This window comes from Sminthopsis crassicaudata, chromosome 4, assembly GCF_048593235.1.
Source record: "Sminthopsis crassicaudata isolate SCR6 chromosome 4, ASM4859323v1, whole genome shotgun sequence".
In the NCBI taxonomy this organism is placed as follows: Eukaryota; Metazoa; Chordata; class Mammalia; order Dasyuromorphia; family Dasyuridae; genus Sminthopsis; species Sminthopsis crassicaudata.
Window position 1 is genome coordinate 464,390,854 of NC_133620.1, and position 10,054 is coordinate 464,400,907.

A 10,054-nucleotide genomic window follows, 5' to 3' on the forward strand; every position below is an offset into this window, starting at 1 on the left:
GTCTACTGACACTGGGGTACCAGTGGATCCAGAGTGACCTGAGAATATGCCCACACCCATGGGGGTAATCCAAGTTAGGTGGTGTGCTGAGAAGAGCAAGTTCAGAAGCAGTGGCTGTGTGGCTCACACCCCCACCCAGTCCAAACCTGCCGGAATTTCTGCTCCATCATCATGTCACAATTCTTTCACCACAAACCAGCCGACAGTGGCTGACTCCAACAGCATCTCTAGTTGCTCAAACCCCAAAACTAGATCATGAACATCCAGAATTTGAAAGGGGTGGGGCACAAAAATCAGTCTTTGCTTTGGATTGATTTCTTTGGGCTTGCTAAAGCTGGCAGTTCTCCAATCTGAGATGTCTCTGAAATCTAGAATAAAACAACCTAAGAAATCAGCAAGACAGCCAGCCCAGACCCTTCCCTAAAGAACAGAGCAGGGTGGAGTCAAGAGAGAAGAGCAAGGTGCGGACACATCTGAGGGGTCCCTCCAAACGACTGAAAAATAATTCCTCAAAACAAATTCTGGAGCAATAGAACCCATAAAAGGATCTTCTGAATACTACAACCTAAAAAGAGAATCTAGACCAATGGTCCTCAAACTTTTTAAATAGGGGGCCAATTTACTGTCCCTCAGGACTGCTGGAGGACCGGACTATAGTAAAAACAAAAGCTCACACTCTGTCTCCACCCCTCAGCCTATTTGCCATAACCTGGATGGCCGAATAAATGTCCTCAGTGGGCCGCATCTGGCCCGCGGGCTGTAGTTTGAGAACCTCTGGTCTAGACATTCCTATTTCAAGAAATCATATGAGAAAACTGCCCAAAACTGAGGACCAGAAGGCTAAGTAGAAGTAGAAAGAATCCATGGGTCAAGTCCTGAAAGAAAAACTCTAAAATAAAAACTTCCAGAAACATCATAGCCCAACTTCAGAGTTTCTAGGTCAAAGAAAAAATACTGCTTCAGACAGAAAGAAAAGAATTCCTACTGAAAAGTCATAGTCAGAATCACACCTAATTTAGTAGCTATCACTACAAAGCAGTGAAGGGTTTGGAATAGGATATTAAGCTTACAATTGAGGATCCCTCACCCAACAAAAACGAATATAATCCTTCCAAGCACTCCTGCTTTAAAAAAAAAACAAACAAACAAACAAAAAAACCAGAACTCTGATGTTCAAACTTTACATAAAAGTAAACAAAAAGCAAGACCAAATCACTTCCACTCTAACTAGGAGGATGCTAGCCATGTCCCCATTATCTTTGGGGTCAGAGAGGGCCTGGGAATGACCATGGTATAGCTTTATAATCATAAGAGGAGAATGGAAAGAGAAGAGAAAGAAAGGGAAGGGAAAAATTAGGAAAATGACCTTGCATAATCAGGGTTCTCAAGTAAACCTCTCTTCAAATAAGGAGAAGAGTCTGGGGAATGACAGGTAATTTCATACAACAGGGAACAGGAGGAAAGGGGAAGGTGCTATTATTATCCCCATTTTGCAGACGGGACATGGGCTTGAGAGAAAATACTGCTCATGCAGGGTCAAAGGAGGGGAAAAGTTGGAACAAAAGGTTTGGCAATTGTCAATGCTGAAAAATTACCCATGCATAGATCTGGTAAATTAAAAACTATAATAAAACAATTTTAATTGGAGAGAAAAAATCTATATTGAATAAATGGGAAAATCAAAGAGAAAATAGATGGGCTCAATTATATAAAAATAAGCTCATTTTACATAATAAGAAGCAACATATCTGATAGAAAAATTGAGAGAAAACTTCATAGCGCAAATACATGATAAAATTTTGAAATACATACACACACACACACACACACACAATCTATAAGGAATTAACAAATTTACTATAGTAACATCTGTTTCCCAAAATAAATGGATAAGTATATGATCAAGCAGGTGTTGTATTAAAGTTATTAATAACCACATAAAAGTGTTTAAACTTCAATAATTGAGAAATGAAAATTGAAATAACTCAGATTTCAAAACTCACAGCCAAGATGGTGTGTTTTGATAATAAATGATAAATTCATTCTTGTGATAAAATGTTTTTGATAATGATAAAATTATAACTAATGATATATTAATGATGATTATTGACAAATAATAATAAAATTTAGTATTGATTTGACTGGGGGGAAATAGTCCCAGCATTGGGCTTAGAACAATGAACTGGTAGACTTTCTGGAACAATCTATCATAAATAAGGAATTGCTGATCTCAGAAAACCCTCTGACTGCCAAGACCATAAACATGTTCTAGAAGGGACATATACCCAGCCATACATATATTAAAACCTATAGGTTTTAATGATAAAGGCTAGAGGCCAAATCTAACAATTTGAGAATGGCTGAATAAACTTATTAATGCCAGGGAACACTGCTATACTTAAACCTCACAAATATGGAGAATATTGGGAAACATACAAAGCTTGGGACGGCCTGGGACTCAGCTCAGGATATGCAAAGACGAAGCTGAAACTGGGGCAGACTTTAAGGTTCCTTTTTTTGGCCCTACCCCAACCCAGGATTTCTTGGGCAAATCAAAATGAGGGTATCCACAAAAAGGTGAAAGGACCTTTCACCGACTTACCTTCCACACCATTCACGTGTACTAAACAATGTACTAAATCTATTGTATCTACCTCTTTGTGAGCGTGTGGACCAGCTCTCTATAGGGTTTTCTTGGCAAAGATACTGGAGAAGTTTGCCATTTCCTTCTCTGATTATTAATTCAAGCAGGGGTTCAATGACATGTCGAGGGTCACACAGCCAGTAAGTATTTGAGGTCAAATTTGAACTTTGGACTTTCTGACTCCAGGCCCAGTGTCCTATCTACCTCACTACCTGGCTGCCCCATACTGAGAATAGGGAACCTAACAACCTAGTCTCCCTTCTTTGCCACACTGACACCTCTCTAGGAACTTACAGTTATTCCTGCAGACTTGTAGTGAGCCTGGACCAGATACCCCGTCTTGGAAGACAGCATCCTCCTTCTGTCTTCCCCCATACTCATAAGGCTGCTACTTCTCCGTGCCCACAGCTCACGGTACCAGCTGGTAGCCCTGGACACGTTACTTCTTTACTCTGTTTGCCTCAGTTTCTTCATGTATAAAATGAGCCGAAAAGGAAACGGCAAACCCCCGTGGTGTCTTTGCCAAGGAAACCCCAAAATGGGTCACAAAGGATTGGATACCACTGAAAACGCCAAGCACAGTTTGAGGGGGTGGCAGCAAGTTACCCATGCCAAAAGTGAGTTTAGTCTAACACGGGTCCCAGAAGGAATCCCATGGAGCCCGCCCACAGGAGTCTTACCCTTTTATATCTCTCCTTGGCATCGTGAAAGCGGTTCTGGCGGAAGAGGTAGTTGCCAAACTCCCGCTCTGTGCCCGCCACCTTTAGCACCTTCTCGAGAGGGAACACGTCCTGCTGCTTCTGAGGGATTAAAACGAAGGCCTGTGTGATGACACCGCTAAGCTCAGGGGCTTGGCCCACTGCAAGACCAAGGCCATTCCCTGAGATAGGAGTTTGGAAAGTTTGCTCTGGCCAGACGTGGCTGAACCACTGAGCTAGGTCAAGGCCCCAGTCCTGAAACCAGGTCAATCTGCTTGTGACCTGATGGACACCAGCCCCTCTGCAACCAGTAAAGTCCAGACTCCAAGTCTCCCCTCTAATATCCCAGCTGGGAAAGGTCTGAGAATCTACTGGCCCATAGCTGGCTCTTCTTCAAACACCAGAGACTTAGAGAGCCCAGGAAGAGACTCCCACCTGATGCTCCACACTCCCAATCTGCATCCTCAGGCCCATCCCTGCTGTTACTCCTCCCATCAGACTTCTCCCTCTGGCATCCTCCCACAGGAAGGTCCACCTGAAGTCTGACACAAGCCTCCTACTCCCCGGGTGCTCCCCTTCATTCCTCAACAGCAATCTATCCGGATCCTGTTACCTACTGCCTAGCTCACTCGTTCTGTCTCCCTTATGCTCTATCTTATACCTGGGGGCTCCCTAGTCAGAAGAGCTGTTCACAGAGGCCTTGATCAACTGACCTCACCCACACTCCCTTCCCAGTCCAATCTATTCAATCGCAAAGTTCAAGACAGCCTGCAGAGAAGATGAGGTGTTAAAATCTTTAACTGATTGTAGGAAAGTTCATTAGTCAAGTCCAATGGCAGAGAGCGGCTTGTGTCCCCAAAGATTGACTGTCACTTTACCTTTACTATAATCAGGACAAGAGACAGCCTGAGGAGTACTGACCCCTGCCGGCAGGGAAGAGCAAGCCGAGGCCTCTGGAGGGGATCCTTCCTCGCCTCTCCCAGAAATGCTACAAGAAGGGGGTCCTTCCATTCGACAGGGGCAACTTGCCCAGGAGACCACACCCATCCAGGAGAAAGTGGACTCGAGTCCAGATGGGAGACAGCCTCGAGCAAAGAAAGAAGAGCCTGTCTTAGGAAAGTCAGCTCAGATAATATAGCTCCAGCTGGAGGAAACAAGCCCCAGGGGGCAGTTCCTCTGGCCAGGAGGGAGCCACACGAAGATGCTTCGACAAGAGAATGACCACCACAGCACAGGGGCAGAGGGGAGAGTTGCTCGACACCTGTGTCCCCTCTACCGCTTTCATCCACACGTCTCTTCCTCCCACAGTCATCACAGGTGTTGGCAAGAATGAACACCAGGTGAGCAGGGAAATGCTGGGTAGCCCCTTATTGACAGGAGATCCTAGGGGGAGGGCCTGGCCTGGGGCAAAGGAGGCAGCTCTTGGGGGGACCAGACAGCACTATCTCCATCAAGCTTCCTCCCAGTCTCTGAGCACCACACTCGGGGAGGCCGTGTCCTCATGGATCCTCAGCCACAGCTGGGGAGGTTGTATCTTCACAAGCCCTTGGCCACACCTGGGAAGGTTCATGTGCAACTCAGCCACACTTGGAAAGGCCGAGTCCTCAACGTGCCTTCGGCCACACTCAGGGAGGCTGGCAATCTCGCCCTTCACATCACTGCGCACACTCAACCACCAAGGGCTTATTTCTTGACTACATCCTGCCCTCACTTTCTTGCCCCTTCACAGAAAGCTGCTCGCTGAAACAGAAACAATGGTCATCCCTGAACGTGAGAAATGAGAACTAGGAAACACGGGCATCTCTATGAGGCAGGGGGATTTCACAGGATTTGGAGAAAAGAGGCAGGATCCAGTGATCTAAGATTCCATTGAGGAAGGGAGCCCCAGATTGCAGGAAGGCTCCCTATGCTAAAATTCTAAAGTTAAAAAATGTTTCTTTAAAAAAAGATGAAAAGGGCAAACTACTTAGAGACCAGTGTGATTAATACGAAAAAAAAAAAAAAGTCATACATTCCCACAAAAAAAGTCACAAGCCTTTTAAGTTCAAAAGGTACTGGGGATATAAAGAACGAGAGTTTCTGTGTTCTGTTGAAGACAGGGAGATTCAGAAGAAGCACAAAGGGCCAGTTTGAGATGGGTGGGCTAATAAAGAGGTAGAGAAAGAAGGCAAAGCAATTCAACTTGCATTTCATGTTCTGAGAAAACGTTCAAGTAGAGAGTGGAAATTCAGGCTGAGAAGGTAGTGAGAAAGCATCAGGCTCCCCCCAGTGAACTTGATGGGATCATCAGGAGGCACCAAAGAGCCTGAAAGAGGCAGCTGAGACTGTTCAGGATAGAAGAGACGTCACCTGACTAGAAAAGGACCAAGGCTAATTCAATTAAAAATAACCAAATGGAGAGAGGGGATTCTGCACACCACAGATCAGAGAGCTGGACTTCATTTCTAGCAAAATTCCAGTTGTAATGTAAATTTTGTATGTTTAAAATTTGTTTTCAATTAAGAAAAATCAATTTTTCTTCCTTAATCAAGCCTCTGTAACAAATCTTCATAGTCAAACCAATTTCAGCCTTGGCTACATCCCAATCTGGACCCAAGTCCAATCTCACTGTCAGCAAGCGGATGCAGGTTTCTTGACGAGGCCTCTTTAGTCACACCTTGAGAAGAGTTCTAAAATCTTCCCACACTGTCTTAGTTCACAAATTGCCACTTCACTACACACTGGATCAAACACGTCTTTCCAAGAAAAACCTTCCCCTTTATCATTTCTAATGGGACAACAACATTCCATTTATCTTCTACCATCAGTCGTTTCCTTTTTTGTCAATTTAACCAACCTGATGTGTGAAGCAGAACCTCCAGAACTTCTTTAATTGTATTTCCCCAATTATCAGAGACTTAAAACATGGTTTTGTTTTTTTATTTGCTTATTTTGTTTTGTGAGTCAGATTATCCTTTTATACAGACAAGTAGCCTTTTAATTCTCAGCTTCTTTTAATTTTAATAACTTCATTTTCCCAAATACATGCAAAGATATTTTCAACATTCACCTTTGCAAAACTTTATGTTCCAAATTTTTCTTCCTCACTCCCTCATTCCCCAGGACAGCAAGCAATCCGACATAGGTTAAACATGGGAGTACCTTTTTTTTTTTTTTTTTTTTTTTCCATTCTACAATCAATAGCTTGGATTTCTTCCTCAGAAAATGGCTGGCTCATAGTCTTTTGACCAGTTGTTCATCTGGAAATGGCTTTTATGCTTATAAATCTTAACCAACTCCCAATCTACCTCAGGGACAAGATATTTACCAGTAAAATTTGTTGCTAACATTTTGTGCCCCAATTGCCTGCTTTTCTTCTCATTTTAGCCTTGCTTGTGGCAAAACCTTTTAAATTGCACACCCCTGTCCCCCATACACACATTTCTTATATAATCACTTCATCTGTTTTGGTCACGTGTTCTTCAGTGATGCAAAAGGTATCTTCTCATTTGCTCCTTTGTTTTCAATGTCACTCTTGCACCTATCTGGAGCTTATCTTGCCATTTCAGAATGTAACATAAAGGGAATGGTTTTTCACTTAGTAAGGCACTCTACAATCTTTAAGGGCCAGTGTAGCTTCATTCAGATAGGGTTCATCTTGAATAGCCTCGTTAAGAGACTGCCTGAGGGGTCTTTTCCTTACCTCTGTGCAGGTCAAAGCTTCTTTCAACGAACTGAAAGAAAGCAAAGATGGCGTCTCTGTCAAACTGACCAGATGACACAAAGCTCGGATGGCCGATGCATCAGATGAGATAGGATCTTGCATGTTGGTGAGGGGTTACAACAATGGGTAAAAGTCAAAAAGAAATTTTGCTAAGATAAAAGTTAAGAATCCAACTGGGTTTCAGGGGAATGTTAAGACAACCATTTGCAAGGATGTCACACATGGAATCCTTGGCCAAGCAGAATGACCCTAAATGATTTCCAAATCCTTCCCAACACAGATTCTGTTTAAAAATGGTAAACATGTGGATAGAGCACCAGCCCTGAAGTCAGGAGGACCGAGTTCAAATTTGACCTCAGACACTTAATACTTCCTAGCTATGTCCCTGGGCAAAAAAAAAAAAAAAATAAATGTGTGATGAGGAAATGTAAAATAAGAGAAGGTGTAATTAAATGGCTATAGGTATCATATTATATTGATGTTTAAAACAACACATTGTCTGACCAAGACTATTCAGGAAGCAAGTTTAGTAATTAGGGTAGTAAGATATCATATAAATGAATTAGCAAAAACTTAGTGTTTCTACTTAGTGGCACATCATCACTACCACTGCTTTACATTTGTGAAGAGATTTCATATCTGTTCTCTCATCTGATTTAATAAAAACACACACAAAGTTAAGTTGCATGGGTCCCCATTCCCCACCAGTGAAGGCTTCAGAAGGGAAGTGGGGAAAGGAGAATCTGGCTAAGACAGATGAAAACCAAGAAACAAATGTCCCTCTGCAGGATACTGCGGCCAGAGAGAGGCCATCCCCACAAGCCCGGTCTGCTCTCGGGACTTACGGCAGTTAAGGCGAAGAATTCATCGGACTCGGCGGAGTCCAGGAAGTCCAGCAGCTCCAGCTCAAACAGGACCGTGGTGTTGGGCGGAATCAAGGGCGGGCAGCCCAGGGCCCCGTAGGCGTATCGCGGCTTGAAGAGAAACCTCGCCAGCTCCCCTTTCCGCATTGTCAGCAGGCCCACCTCCATTCCCCACAGAGTGATCTCTAGAACAGAAGAAGCACGGGCTGGATCACCTGCCTTTTTCTAGTTTTCCAAAGGAGAGAGGACACAAAAGGCTCACCACGGACCCACTGGTCATCCAATGACCGTCGTGTGGGCCTCCCTCTGGGGATCAGAGACCAACACTGGGGACGGGCAGCGGATCCTGGCTCTAACCACTAACCAGCTTCTCCCCAGTCTGGCCCGGGCCCTCTCACCTCACTATCTAATAGTCTCCCACAAGAACTCTGCTTCCACTCTCCCCCAGCTTTCCAAGCCTTCCGCCTTAGGGAATGGTTTCCTTCTCAGTCATCATGCACCAATGTGGGATGACGCCCGCATCACTAAGCTATAGTCCCTTTGACCACTGCAGTGTGTGCTGGGCCTGGAGTCCTCGGAGAGAAGGGCACCAAATGATTGACAGCTGCTCTTTTTGGAGGGGCAAAGAAGCAGACACTAAGGGGTGCCGCACACGCACTGGGGAATGGCTGGTCAAATTAAGGGACGTGAACAGAAGGGAAGTCTTCCGTGCCAGAAGAAAGGACGACAGGGAGTCTTGGAGAACGCAGAGACGACTTTCCTGAATGCCAGACCCAGCAAGGAGCTCACTGAGAAGGCCGGTGACCCACAGAATTCAGAGCCATGCAGGACTGCCTGCCCCCGCTGGCCACGCCCTGACCACCTCCTCCGAGAGGAGCCCGGCAGAGGCATTTCTGGACAAGCCCAAGGGGCAGGCAGGGTAGTAATGGTTCTGTCTGCTGACTGCGCACATTTGTTAGCAGAAGTTCAATTGGGGGTGGGGGTGGGCAGAAGAAGTCTGAAGAAGAAAATATTCTTCTTTTAACGAAATGCAAGCTTGAAAAATCGTTCACCTGACATGCAGGTGTGATCACAGCAGCCTCCTACTCAGCTCAGGCGGCTTCCCACTGCCTCTAGAATATAAGCTCCCGTCTTTCCCCCACTCCGGCCCTAACCCATCTTTGGGACCCCATTTGACAGGGATCCTTTTCTCCTAGGCCACAGACCAGCCGGACTAACTCTTCCTCACACGGCACTGCCAACGTGCCTGGCACACAGTCAGTCCCAACTCATTTCCCCTCAGAGAGGTCCTTCTTTCCTTCAAAATCTGCTCAAGCAAAAAAAAATAAATAAACAAATAGCCTTTTCAGACAGAGCTTTCCCCCACCTGCAAATGTTCCCTCCCCCCAAAAAGGGAATTGCTGCTATCTAGATGCCGTCTTCTCCACAGGAGGAGTACTGTGTTTTCGGCATACCTGGCACACAGTAGGAGCTTCATAAGTGACTATAAGCTAGTGCCTAGTTATCCCCTTACAATTCGGCCTGAGAATCTCCCCAGCTGCTCCTCCTGGGTCCCTCCTCCCTCCTGCCCTCTGCTGAGGCAAGGCTCAAGGCCATCTGCCCCAGAAAGCCTCCCCCGATCTCCTTTGTGGCGGTGCTCCCTGTGGTGCTCAGGTCTGCGTCTACCACCCCTGGCACTTAGTCTGGCACGGAGAGGACCGAGTTGAAGCGAGGTAGATTGAAGAATTACACGCCCTCAGCCCGGATGCTCCTTTCATCAATTTCCCAGGCGCAAGACAAACCAGGACGGCCAAGACATTCCCCTCTGCCCCGCCCCCCCCACAGTGGCTGTGGGGGTCAGAGGCGCCCCCCTCACCTTCTCCCAGCTTCATCAGGCGAGGGACCTTCCGATAGCAGTTGGTGTCGAAGGGCTTGTCCATGTGCTCCAGGTAGCCGGAGTATTTCACTGAGGGAGACGGGAGAGAAAGCCATCAGTGTCCTCGGAACCGAACCCACGAGCCAAGCCGACCAGAACCAGCCGAGGCCCGGAGCGGCTGGCAAGGAAGGGGCTCTGGCAGGGCCCCTCCCCCTCCTCTAGGGAATCCTCACTGGCTCCGTCCTCATCCCAGGGACCTCGTCCGGGTTCTTCTTGGAACATCTGAACTAC

At 46.1% G+C, this 10,054-nt stretch overlaps 1 protein-coding gene across 5 annotated transcripts in view; it reads right to left on the reverse strand.

Annotated features, from left to right (window-relative positions):
- Positions 1 to 10,054, reverse strand: part of FKBP6 (FKBP prolyl isomerase family member 6 (inactive)) — a 34,318-nt gene that overhangs the window by 23,081 nt on the left and 1,183 nt on the right. For all 5 annotated transcript variants that reach the window (XM_074264102.1, XM_074264106.1, XM_074264103.1 and 2 more), the window contains 3 exons: positions 9,764 to 9,853; positions 7,891 to 8,093; positions 3,325 to 3,444 (listed from right to left, as the gene is read on the reverse strand). In XM_074264102.1, coding sequence (XP_074120203.1) covers positions 3,325 to 3,444; positions 7,891 to 8,093; positions 9,764 to 9,853 — 413 coding nt within the window. The remainder of the gene's footprint in view (positions 1 to 3,324; positions 3,445 to 7,890; positions 8,094 to 9,763; positions 9,854 to 10,054) is intronic.